Raw genomic sequence first — 13,361 nt, 5'->3', positions numbered from 1 at the left:
CCATTTGACCCAGCAACCTCATTACTGGGTCTATACCCAAAAGAATATAAATAATTCTATTATAAAGATACATGCACACATATGTTCATTGCAGCACTATTCACAACAGCAGACATGAAATCAACCCAAATGCCCATCAATGATAGACTGGATTTTAAAAATGTGGGACATATATACCATGGAATACTATGCAGCCATAAGAAGGAATGAGATCATGTCCTTTGCAGGGACTTGGATGATGCTGGAAGCCATTATCCTCAGCAAACTAATACAGGAACAGAAAACCAAACACTGCATGTTCTCACTTATAAGTAGGAGCTGAACAATAAGAACACATGGACACAGAGAGGGGAACAGCACATACTGGGGCCTGTCAGGGGAGGACAGGGGGTTGGGGCAGAGCATCAGGAAACATAACTAATGCATGCCAGGCTTAATACCTAGGTGATGGGTTGGCAGGTGCTGCAAACCACCATGGCACACATTTACCTGTGTAACAAACCTGCACATCCTCCACATGTACCCTGGAACTTAGAGTTAAAATTAAATTAAAAGTTAAAAAAAGAAAAGGAATCATGTTGGTAAGCACACCACACGTTATGAGTTAAACCGTATCCCTTCCAAAAACATATTGAAATTCTAACCCCTGGTATTTGTGAATGTGACCTTATTGGGAAATTTTGGAAATACAGTCTTGCAGACTTAAGATGGCCAAACCTAATCCCATATGACCGGTGTCTTTATAAGAGAAGATGCAGGGAGAATGCCATATGACGTGGAGGCAGAGGTTGGACTGATGTGTCTAAAAGCCAAGGAAACCACAAGAAGCTAGGAAGAAGCAAGGAAAGCCTCTCTCCCAGGGCCTTCCAGGAGAGCATGACTGGCCCTACAGATTCCAGACTTCCAGCTCCAGAGCTGCAAGATAATACATTTCTGTTGTTTAAAGCCACTCAGTTTGTGGTACTTTATTACAGCAGCCCTAGGACACTCACATACTGTGTAAATACAATTCTTCTCTCCAAATGGAAATGGACTTCCAACACAAAGCAACTGTGTCACTAATGCATATGCTGACACCACACAGTTAGGGTGGGAGGGAAGCAGGACACTGTCCCACACTCGGCACCACCCCCTTATTCTGCTGGAGGCCGGTCAACATACATAAATATATTTAGGTATATCATATGTAACTAATACCAAAGAAAGCACATCCAGTCATGTAGTAAGTAGTCATTGAGCCTCTGCTATTTGCGGGCAGCATTCTAGACATGGAGGCTACAGCAGGGAATAAAACCAACAAAATGTCCTGCCCTCATGGAGCTTACATTCCAGCAAGGGAAGATAGCCAAGTATCAAATAAGCCAGTGAAATATATGAAATGCCGGGTGTTGATGAGGGCGTGGAGCAAAATAAGGCAGTGACAAGATGTGCTGGGGGTAAGGATAAGATTGCCCTGTTAAAGGCAGGGAGAAGTCCAGAAGGCCTCCTGAGAAGATGCTGCACAAAAAACCTGAAGAGGGTGAGGCGTCAACCCATAGATTGTTTTTGTTTTTGTTTGAGACGGAATTTCGCTCTGTCACCCAGGCTGAAGTGCAGTGGCCCAATCTTGGCTCACTGCAGCCTCCACCTCCTGGGTTCAAGCGATTCTCCTGCCTCAGCCTCTTGAGTAGCTGGGATTACAGGCATCCACCACCATGCCTGGCTAATTTTTGTATTTTTAGGAGAGACAGGGTTTCACCATGTTGGCCAGGCTTGTCTCGAACTCCTGACCTCAGGCGGGTGATCTGCCCGACTTGGCTTCCCAAAGTGCTGGGATTACAGGCATGAGCCACTGCACCCGGCCATCTACCCACTGGAGGGTTGCTCAGGCAAAGGGAACGGCCAGTGCAAAAGCCCTGAGGCTGGAAGGGGCCTCATACATTGCAGGACCAGCCAGGAGGCCAGGGGCCAAAGCAGATGGCGAGGGAGGGCGTGGTGTGGAAAGGATCATGCACAGTCTGGAAAACTTGTTGGGACTCTGGTTTGTATCTGAGGGAGTCGGGGAGCTATAGAAAGGTTCTGTGACATTGTGCATCACGAGAATCACTGCAGCTGCTGTCCTGAGACTGGAATGTTGCGGGAGAGGACAGGACAGGAGCAGCGAGACTATGGAGAGGTCACTGCAAAAATCTAGGTAATATGGGCCGGGCGCGGTGGCTCACGCTTGTAATCCCAGCACTTTGGGAGGCCGAGGTGGGCGAATCACGAGGTCAGGAGATCGAGACCACGGTGAAACCCCGTCTCTACTAAAAATACAAAAAATTAGCCGGGCGTGGTGGTGGGCGCCTGTAGTCCCAGCTACTCGGAGAGGCTGAGGCAGGAGAATGGCGTGAACCCGGGAGGCGGAGCTTGCAGTGAGCCAAGATTGCGCCACTGCACTCCAGCCTGGGCGACAGAGCAAGACTCCGTCTCAAAAAAAAAAAAAAAAAAAATCTAGGTAATATGGCTTGGACCAGGGTGGTAGCCGCACTTCCCTGAGATGCCAAATTGCATGCCATGATTTCTCCATTTACAAAAAACAAACAAACAAAAAAAAACACTGGCAAGCTAACTGCAGTGATCACAAGCAGAATGGGCAAAATAGTTTTAAAAACAGGCTTTGGACAATCTCAAAAGGTGACATACTGTAGAACGGCATTTATATGACATTCTTAAAATGACAAAATTATAAAATGGGGGAACAGATTTGTGTCTGGGGTGGATGGGAGGAAGGAAGGTAAATGTGGCTACATTAGGTAGCACCAGGGCCTTCTCAGAGAACTCTTCCGCGTCTTCGCTGTCCTGGCTGGGATGCGGCACTACAGCTACGCAAATGCCGCCTTTAGGGGAAACTGGGTGGAGGGTACATGGTACGTCCACCTTACTTCTGTCGACCTAAACAACAGAGAGGGAGACTCCAGGAGAAAATGATGTTGATTTAGGAGTATATATTGCCATGGGAATTTGTATGCCACAGTGAACTATATGCACATTCAAGGAGTGAAAGGAAGACAAAGGCTTTTAAAGCGAAAATAAGGAAGATAGCAACTGTCTTGAGATAATTATCCTTGGCTACAAGGATCAATGAAGAGGATAGTGCCAGTCTGAGGATGGACAGGAAGTTGCTGGGCAGATGTCAGGTTGTCATGGCCTTTTGCAAGCTTGTAATTTTTGTAGTCTTTGCTGAGAGCTCTTGTTATCAGGCATTCGTGAGTGAGAACCCTCTCCTCCTGGCCTTTCATGGCTCTGTTTGTCAGGGGTTTTAGCACAAGTGACTCCATTTTAATTCTGACGACGTTCATCCTTCTTATAATTGAACAGGAATCTATGACTATCTCAAAATTAAAACTTTTTTAAAACATTTTTTGAAAAATAGCATTTATGCCTAGAGTGAAGTCCAAACCGCCGAACTTTATGTCTGAGGGGGGGGAATGGGCACACCAGAATCGGCCATAAGAAATGATCGCCGAAAGCACCCCACGACACTGCGCTAAAGTAAACACAGCCACGCCAGCTTCTCTGTGAAGGGCACAACTGAGCTTTCTGTCCTCTAAGTGTGACTGATGCGTCATCACGAGAACACATCCATCAGAGGAGGCCGAGCCTTCTCTGCACGGGGATTTTATTGTATATGTGATTCTGTGCCACCATGGCAGTTTTCCCCACCATCCCCCAGAGCACCCATAAATTTCACAGAGCTTTTGTCAAAAGCAGCTTCTCCTCCTGATTCTTCAGAAGGGGCTCACAGTGAGCCCGCCTGCCCCAGGTCCTGCCCTCCCCTGCCTGGCTAGGGCAGCTTCTCCTGAGCTCCTAGGACACCACACCTGACCACACCTGTCACACCCCATCCAGCCCCGTGAGTTCCACCATGGGTGACTGTGGATGAGACTCCATCTCCAGATAAATGTGGGGTCATGAAAAATTAGGAGACATCACTGCACACCTTTCTCAGGTACTTTATTAAAATGCTAGCTAACTCCAGCCACAGCACTAGGGCTTAAGGTACCCGCTATTCACACTTCTTCAAGAGCGGCACATGCTCATCTCCACTCTGTTTGCAGACTTAGTGGAAGTCTCAGTAAATTGTGTCCATTCATTTCCCTTTAAGCCAAGTTACTTACCACTCCCCGCCCATGAACTCCTAAAATTACACAGGGTCTTTCCTCGGGAACCACACTGAATTCGGCACAGACGCACCCCTGGCCCCAAAGCCAATATACTCAACTGTTCAAGACTTGCACTATAAATCAATCCTACCAGACTGCCCACATGTAAATACACGAGACTCATGCTACCCTGGAGCCCTTTCCAAAATAGGACTGTTCCAGAACATATGAGCCATTTCAGAAAACATGGAACAAAGATGATTCTTCAAATGAGATATGACTGGAGGTGATACAAGTAGGTATTTGGTCTATATTGTCATGAAGAAAGCCCCAAACAAGTAAACAAATATAGAAGAAGCCCCAAACAATGAACAAAAGCCTCAATGGCCCTTTCTGGCCAGAGCCCATGCAGTACTGGGATTGGCTGCTACATGACCTCCCACTGACCCAGCGATGTGCCAACTTACGGCACTCCCTTGATGGCCACCAACACTATGGATCAAGGTCGGACCCCGGGACTTTCCTGAACTGGGTGCCTCCTACACCTCCAACCCCGAATGCCACCATTGACCCAGAGCAGCACTTAGCACGAACCACCCCGAACGTTCCTGGTTCCTTGCATGTGACTTCACATGTGCAGCAGGGTCTGTTCCTCGACCAGAGATGTCCTTCCTCGGCGTCTTTCTCCAACTAATGCCTATACCCGTCTCACAGGGGCTCAAATATAGCTGGCCTTGACCTCCCAGTCAATTCACCCCCAAGACACCTGTGCCACCTCTGTCCTAGAATGTATCACCTGTCTGCATTATCCTTATCCAGCCCTCCTCGCCTGTGTGTCCTCTGACAGCAGGCACTATGTTCATCTGACTTTGTGTCTTTGTCTGACTCCTAGTAACCCTTGCTGAATGGATGAATGAATGAATGAATGGACATCCTTCAAATGGAGACTCACACAAAGTTAGAGCTGGGGGGCCCTTCACAATATCTAGGTCAATCCCCTCACTTTGCTGATGAGAAAACTGAGGCCTGAAGAGTTATGACCCACCCAAGGTCACACAGCCAAATTTGTGGCTCAGTTAGGACCTAATAAACCAGATGAAGGGACGTGACACCATAAAACAGTCCCTAAATAGCAGAGCCCAGCATTTAAATGGCACATTTCTCCTGAGAAGTTCAAGACACTTTAACGCTGTGAGCATCAGCCTCACCACCTCTGTGAGATGTAGGGACTTGTCAACCATATAGATTAGCCACTAATGTTTCTCAGCATTGTTCCTTGACTTAAATGGTCCAGTAAACAAAACTGAATGTCTTAGCACAAGGTGGTAGCACTTCCGGGAGCCTTCTGGTTAAATACAGTCTCAAAGGTTCAAAGTTGTGATTTCCACGGTAAAGATCAAGCACTCACAGAGAGTGGCGAAGAGTTTGGGTAACAGGTTAGACACCGAGCCCCAGCTTCAAGATGCTGACAGGCGAGCTTAACAGGACCACCAAGGAAAGGGGGCTTCCCACTGTGAGGACCCTGCTCATATCCACAGGCCAAATCCATCTTGTAACAGAGGCTACATTCACTGCCACTTTGTCTTAAGCCCTGCTGGAGTTCAACACATTTCAGTACCTCACATAATCATTTTTCAACAGCCGACAGCAATGTTACAAAAGTAAACTCAGGAAGGCATTCTTAGCAGATCAAAGATGTGAGTGTTGGCACTCACATCCAGCCTAGAGAAGAAAACAAGGAGATAGAGCAAACGCTCAAACCAACCAGAACAGGGGTGTCTGCAGGGAGAGTGTGGGATCTGGACCCCAAAGACTGAGTATTAGATTACAGACTTTGGGAAAATCAGTTAACCTCTCTGACCTCAGTTCCCCCAGTAGCAAGATGAGGATGTTACTGACTTCACAAGGTCACTGTGAAAATTAAATTAAATAACAGAGAGAAATGGTGAACTCCGTGACACTTTCAACTGCCAGTTATTATTAAAAGGAAGTAAAAATGTACACCTAGGAATTCCTCATAAAACTGAAAATAGAATTATGTAGATCGTACTTTATAGACTATAAGGATGCGGAATTCCTCATAAAACTGAAAATAGAATTATGTAGATCGTACCTTATAGATTATAAGGATGCCATAATTAAGTCATTTCCTCCACATATAGGAGACCGTGGTAAAGAAACGTGAGCAGCATCTACTTTGTAATTAACATGAACACCTCTCAAGTTATTTTGCTACATCACAAGTGTAGCATTATTATAATAATTAGAATACACAGTATATAATTATAATAATTAGACATTATAATTGTAATATTATCCTCTCTTGATACAAAAATTAACATTGATGGTGGAGGGGAGAGGCTGAGACGGGACCCATCAGGGCCAAGGAGGCAGTTACTCAGTTACTAAGGCTGGTACCCCTGCGACATCCCTTACTCTCAGCCCATCTTCCAGCTGCTGCATCTTTGGTGGAGGCCTGCAGAGGCACCAGCGGCACCCCAACAGCCAGCTGGCTTCTGACCCCAGCTGCAGGTCCAGGCAATTTCCTTTCTCACCAGTGCTTACTTGAATTTGCTAACACGCAGCCATTTCGACTCTTAATGAATGATCTGTCCTTTCCCATTTAATAAATGAAGGAAGCGCCAATGAGTAGAAAAATTGCCAAAAGGCAAGCATTAAGGGAGAAACAAGACAGATAACTGGATGTTTGTCCTAATTTGCTTATCTCTATAAAGCCACAGAGACAGCTAAGTCCAACCTAGGGCTGCACGGAAGGGCCTGCGGGTGGTGGCTTCGGCTCCAGAAGTCCAGGAGCGCCCTCTAAGGGCCTCAGAGCGCAAGCGCTGCCCAGGCCGGGCCGAGGGAGGAAGACGCAGGTTTTTCATAGGCAAGGATAACTTTTAGGAGGGAGGAAAACAGGGTGCTCACGAATGTAAATAACCAATTCACATACCTCCCTGATTCCAAATGTTCTAACATACATCTACAAAAGTTGGTAAAAGAGATGGATGAAACAGTATCCACCGCTGTCCCTCAGCGACCCAGCTTTCCTCCCCAAAGGCACCAAAGTTTGTAGTTTCATGGGTATTCTAACAGAAACGTCCTGTGCAGTTACAAGTAAATACATACACATACATATTCCTTTCTCTACTTTACTTTTATACCTTTAAATACCTCTATTTTTTAACTGAAATAAAAGCTTCTGATAACAGTTTAATTATAACTCAAGAAATCCCTAAGTTCCACGGGGGGCAATGAAAAGAGGTCTGCTCCTTAATCAGCCAAGGGTGATGGAGCCTCTCCCGAAATGTTTGCTTCCAGGCTCCCTGCCCCCCCTCATCCCTTGAGGTAGGAAGAATAATGGTCCCCCAAAGATGTCCTTGTCCTAATCCCGAGAACCAAGGATGTGGGCACCTCTAGAAGGTAAAAAGAGCAAGGAAATAGATTCTCCCTTAAAGTTTCAATGCAGGCCTTGATTTTTGCCCAGTGCGGCACATTTCAGACTTCTGATCTCTATAACTATAATAAAGATCATAAATTTGTATTGTTTCAAGTCATTAAGTGTGTGGCAATTTGTTATAGCGATAGGAAATGAATACACTCTCCTTCCCCTCCTGTTTTCAGGGAACGGGCCTTTAGAACTTAAGTATGATGTGAATGGTCTTGGTAGGGTATATTGATCATGCTCTGGAACTGTCTGGTGATAACTTTCCAGGGAAGCGAATTGTCACCCTGCAATCCTATTACAACCTCTGAGTCCACAGGAATAAATTTCATGATCAGTTGATGAACAAAACAGCTCTTACATCTGCCATTGGTGGGTTCCAGTGCACAAAAAAGGAGAGAGGGTCTCACCACGTTCTCTCAAAGAGGACTGAAGTAACAGGAAAACCCCATAAAGCCACATGCAGGTTGAGCCACAGGCAAGCTTCTAAAGGCTTCCAGAGATGGAAGAAGCCTCCTTCAATTGACCTATTCTGAAGCAGAGACTAGCCCAAGGCCCCCAGGAGTGCAGGACAGCACTGCCACTCACACCCAGGCATCCTGATTTTTAACCTACTTCCCTCCGTATATACCAGTGTGTCTCAAACATTTTGGTGTCTGAATTATCTTCTATTCTTAAATTTATGAGGATGCCAAGGAGGTTGTGTTTCTGTGAGTTTTATCTATCCTTATTGACTTTACTTGGAATTAAAACTAAAATATGTACTTATTTATTTTAAAAAACAATAATAAACCATTACCTGTTGACATACAAATATATTTATATGAGAAGTAACTGTTTTCCAAAACAAAGAGAAATGAGTGAGAAGAGCAGCTTTGTTTCTACATTTTGGCAAATCTTTTTAATAGAATATCTCCGATCTGCTTATGCATTCAATCTATTGCAGTATGTTGTTTTGGTTGGAGAAAACCCAAACTCACACAGATGTGTAGCTGGACAACTATTGCAATAGCCTTTTTGGATAATTTTGAAAAATCTTTGATATTACACCAAAATTCATCAAGTAGCCAATTCTTAGAATTGGACATCATATGAAGAATTTTTCATATTTTGTTACATTAAAAATCCATTGGGCTATCAGGCACTTTGAACAGATTTTTTACCCTTGCAAGATTGTCGTAAGGCTATACACTGGTCATTTGGATCTATTGGTTTATTTGGTTATGCAGATCATCCAAATGTTGACACATTTTATAAGATGACATTTACAAATCCCATTAATTTATATCACCATTGATCTCTCTAGAAAAAAAACTTAAATATTGGGAAATTTTCAAGCTTACAGTGGTGGAAACAGCTTGGCAAAATTCTGATTTTCACTTGAAAGCTGAAATGTTATCATTGGCAAGCAATAATAGCAGTTATTTTACTAGAAGTAGCAGGTTCTCTTTGTTCATTTCTGAGAAAATATCGGCCAAATACCCAAGTCAGAATAACTCTAGTTTGTCTGTTGTCATTCTTTGTGGTAAATACCACATTCCATTTTTAAAAATCAGTTAGCTTAATGCACTACTCAAACAATCACACCAGTGCTTCCCCCTGGGGTTGCCACTGAACTTGGTCATCAGCAGTAGTAACTTATGTGTCCTTCCCATTTATTTACACTATTAAAAAGACATACACTCAAAGATACAAAGATTTGGTAAAATTAATAATTTTACTGTGGCATCAAGAACATTCTTAATGAAACCGGCAAATATTTTTTTAACTGCAAAGGCCCCCCAAAATTCAATGACTACTAGTGCATGGCGATGTCCCTGCCTTGATTCTCAGTAAGGCACCGCAGTTTACCCATCAAGCTTTTGCACCCTGAGTGCAAATGTCAACTGTGAAAAAGGAAAATAGCATCTAAGTAATCTTAGTATTACTTTGAAAACAGTTTTGACACGGAGAATTCCCTAAAAGCGTCTTTAAAGAAGAAAATAAAAATCATCCCTAACCACCCTAAGATAGCTACTGTAAATATGTGCATGTGTGAGTACATCCACATGTGTTTAGAAAAATATATCATGCCAGACTGGCAAGGCCATCATAATTTTAATGTTTGCATAGTATCCTATTGTAGGGATGGATATGTGTGGAGGAGGGGGCACTGCTTGCTTATTTTGTTTTATGTTTAATTGACCCTACACTGAAGGGCTTATCCAGATCTTCAATGTGTCCTGCTTTAAGCAAAGTCCCTCGGAGCCACTATTATGTGACCGTGGGTAATTTCCTTACAGAGATTCTGGCCCCAAAAGGGTGGTGAGGGGGAGAGCTTGACACAAGCAGCTTGCTTGGTCCATGCATTAGTTCAACCAGAGAGAGGGAGCAGTCTGTCCATGGCGTTGATGTCAAAGGGAGCCCATAAAAGAAATTATGTAGCCCATAATTTCATCCACAGCATGGGGAGCTATCTACATATACGTTGCTGTGTCTGTTTCTATCCTTCTATTACTTAATTTAAATTTAGTAGATTTCATTCTGAAATGTGCTTGTCCTCCTTTGTCCACTTCTAGTCTGGTCATCATTTCACTGTAGATCCCACGTCAACACAGTAGAGAGAAGGGCTGGGAAGCCGTCCAGCCCCAGCATTCCTCAGCACAGTGATTCACAGAGCAGAAGGCGAAAGAAGCAAGAGTGCAGATCGCGGTGGGATTCCAGGAGCTCTCACAAACAACCCCGCTCGGACCCACTCACATGCAACCCACGGGCAGGTGGCAGAGGAATCGGAAAGGCAGAAGGCTGGAATCGCCACAAAGCCAGGGCAGCACTTGTTCCAGTTTCAGACCATTTTCAGAATCAAAAACTCTTTCAGCAGTCGGAAAATTTTCACTTAGAAAAACAAAAGCCAGGAGTTGTAGGTTGGGAAGTTGGAAGACTTTATTTAGTTTTATTCCTCTCAAATACTGTGCAAAATATTCAGTGAATACTTTCCTAGAGATCACTAATGGGAAGAAAAACACCCTACGGCAGGCACTGCCTTTTATGAGAAAGTGGCATTGGCATCAGAATACCTCGCATAAACCTGAGCCAAGCATTGGAATGATGTATCTACCAAAAAGTCACAAAGTAATGTGATCCCCAACTTTTCTTCCTTTACCCCTGAAGTAAGAGAACAATATATACACTAAATAGCATCATAAAACTGGTGCCCTCGTTGGAATAGTATCTGACAATCATTGTCTGCTTCTTGGATTTCTACAAACCAATGACCTAAAAGCCAGTTTCAAGTGTAAAAATGCCTGCACAGGAGGTGGGAACAAGGGCAGCCGGAGGCTTAGGAATGAAAACCTCGCCACAAACTTGTCTCTCTCTGCAGGAAACTTGCAAGAAATCTGACAAGAGCGCGCTAGCATTTTCTGAAAAGCATTGCTCTCAAAGGAAGCATCCATCCTGGCTGCAGCCTCAGCCATCGCGGAAGGGCGAGCTTCTCTGGAATTAGCTTTCTCATTTCCCTGTCCCTCCTCTCAAGACAAACATTTTCTCCCAGCTTGAATGTTCCCCCCGGGCGCGCGGGCCTCCTGCCGCCTGGAGCCGAGCTGGCACTGGAGCGCGTCTCCTCCGGAGCGCAGAGACACCCGACGCCCTGCGGCAGCTCGCAGCCTTTCCCCACGACCTTCTAGAACAGCCCCGCTCTGCCTCCCTCCGGTCTCCCGAGTGCGCCCGTCATCCTGCCTCGGGAGAGGTGAACGCGGAGAAAGGATGACCACCTACGCTCCCGGGAAATTCTGGGCAAAGAAAGGCATTACCCCAGCCCGCACGCCGAAAGTCGCCTTTCTTTTCCTTTTTTCCCCACTGTGCCTGAATCTCCCGGGACACTTAGACGGCTGGAGCCTCCCGACCCCAGGGCGAGCGACGGCAAAGTTAAACGCCAGCGCGCTGCGGTCTTCGGGCACCAAGGCGTCCCCGCTCCCGCCACCCGCACAGGGCGCCAAGTGCCCCGACCCGCTAGTGACGAGGACGCACAGGCTAGTGACACGATCCGTAGCCAGCACTGAGCGGGACGACGGGGCCCGAGCGCAGGAGAGTGCGCGGGGAGCGGAGGAGCGCCGGGGGCCCGGGCGCGGCGCGTACCTGGGGCCCCTGCCGAGGAGGCGACGGGGAGCAGCGCGGCCAGGAGCAGCAGCGCGGCCAGGAGCAGCAGCGCCGCCCAGGGCAGCCGGCGCGGCGCGCGCAGGGTCGCCCCGGCCTCGGGGGCCATCGAGAGCCCGGGGTGGGCCGGGGCTGGGTGCTCGCGGCCGGAGTCTGGGGAGTGCGGAGGCGCCGCCGTCGGGTCCCCTCCGCCGTCTGTCTGTTCTGCGCGCTCTGCGCGGTGCCCGCCGCGCCCCTGCCCCGCGGCGATCGCTCCCGGCCGCGCACCGGCAGCCGCGCTCCGCCACTGAGGCCGCCGACCTCCCTCCGAGCCTTTTAGCTGCGCACGGGCGCCCCCTGCCGGCCTGCGGGTCTGGGGCCAGGGCCGGCGGGCGCGACCGGGGCGACGGGGGCGACGGGGGCGACGGGGGCGACGGGGGCGACGGGGCGGTGGGGCCCGGGCTGGAGGCGGGAGGGGCGCGGGACGGAGGGGCCGGAGCGCCCCGGACTGACTTAGCCGTTCTGAACTTGCGGCGGTCGCTGTGCTGGGCCAAGTGGCTGAGGAAGTTCCTCCCCTCGTCTAACCCTCTCATTTTCTGACTGGGGAAGTCGCCCATCGCGCCGAGGAATGCCCTTTGTCCTCTTACAGAAACACCTCTGCGCCCCACGTGGGGACTCGGGCCGGGACCCCTCACCCGGTCCGCAGCGCTGTAGTTCCTGTGGTAGCCCAGTCCTTCCACGTCCCTACCCGCACCCAGCGCGCCCACGTCAGGGGTTTTCAGCGTCCTTAGACCCTGCTCCGTCTGGCTGTCATTTCTAGGGCGCGCACGATGCCGGTCGAAAAGGAACCCAGTTTTCAGTGTGCCTTGCTGCCCAGGCCAAGGACTCAGCGGACCTCGCCTCTCCCTTTTCTGTAATTTTAACACTGTCCCAGGTCTCCCTATTCCTCCTCCCTATTCCTCCTTCCAGCCTGGAAGCCTCGCGGCCCTCCAGATGGACTCGGAGCGCCCCTGGAGGCTACAGTGACCGGAGCTCTAAGAAGGCCGGGTCCTGGACGCCGCGTGCTGCTGTCCGCCGACCGGTGTCCTCGCAGAGATAACCTGGCTGAACTCACCGCCCAGCGCTATGTCAGTTCTCCCTCATGACAACCCAAAACTTGACCGGATTTGTGTTCTGCAGAGAGGAAAAAAAAAAGGTAAATGAATTGTAAAGAGATGAAAACTGGAAATACAGTATCTCTTTGAATTTGAGCACCCAGGAAAGGCGTAAACCTACCGCCTTCCTTTCCAGGAAACTCTCCTGCTTCCCAACAAAGGTTTTTTGTTTGTTTGTTTTTCTTTTTCTTTTTGTTTTTGTTTTGAGACAGGGTCTCCCTCTGCCTCTGCCACCCAGGCTGGAGTGCAGTGGTGCAGTCTTGGCTCACTGCAACCTCCATATCCCAGGCTCAAGCTATTCTCCTGCCTCAGCCTCCTAAATGGCTGGGACTAAAGGTTTCAGCCACCACGCCCAGCTCATTTTTGTATTTTTTGTAGAGACAGGGTTTCCCCACGTTGCCCAGGCTGGTCTGGAACTCCTGAGCTCAAGCAATCCGCCCACCTTGGCCTCCCAAAGTACTGGGATTACAGGCGTGAGCCACCACGCCCAGCCTAAACACACTTTGCTGCATTACTCCCTTATGT

The 13,361-nt window shown here is 47.8% G+C and overlaps 1 protein-coding gene across 1 annotated transcript in view; it reads right to left on the bottom strand.

Annotated features, from left to right (window-relative positions):
* FNDC1 (fibronectin type III domain containing 1) overlaps positions 1 to 11,988 on the bottom strand; it is a 102,062-nt gene extending 90,074 nt beyond the window's left edge. The window contains exon 1 of the mRNA XM_030803979.1: positions 11,686 to 11,988. Within this exon, the coding sequence (XP_030659839.1) occupies positions 11,686 to 11,812 (127 nt within the window). The 5' untranslated portion in view covers positions 11,813 to 11,988. The remainder of the gene's footprint in view (positions 1 to 11,685) is intronic.
* Between the last annotated feature and the right edge of the window lie 1,373 nt (positions 11,989 to 13,361).

The sequence above is a fragment of the Nomascus leucogenys genome, chromosome 3, assembly GCF_006542625.1.
Source record: "Nomascus leucogenys isolate Asia chromosome 3, Asia_NLE_v1, whole genome shotgun sequence".
Lineage (NCBI taxonomy): Eukaryota > Metazoa > Chordata > Mammalia > Primates > Hylobatidae > Nomascus > Nomascus leucogenys.
Note: the sequence above shows the minus strand (reverse complement) of the source record. Positions and strands in the feature narration are given on the sequence as shown.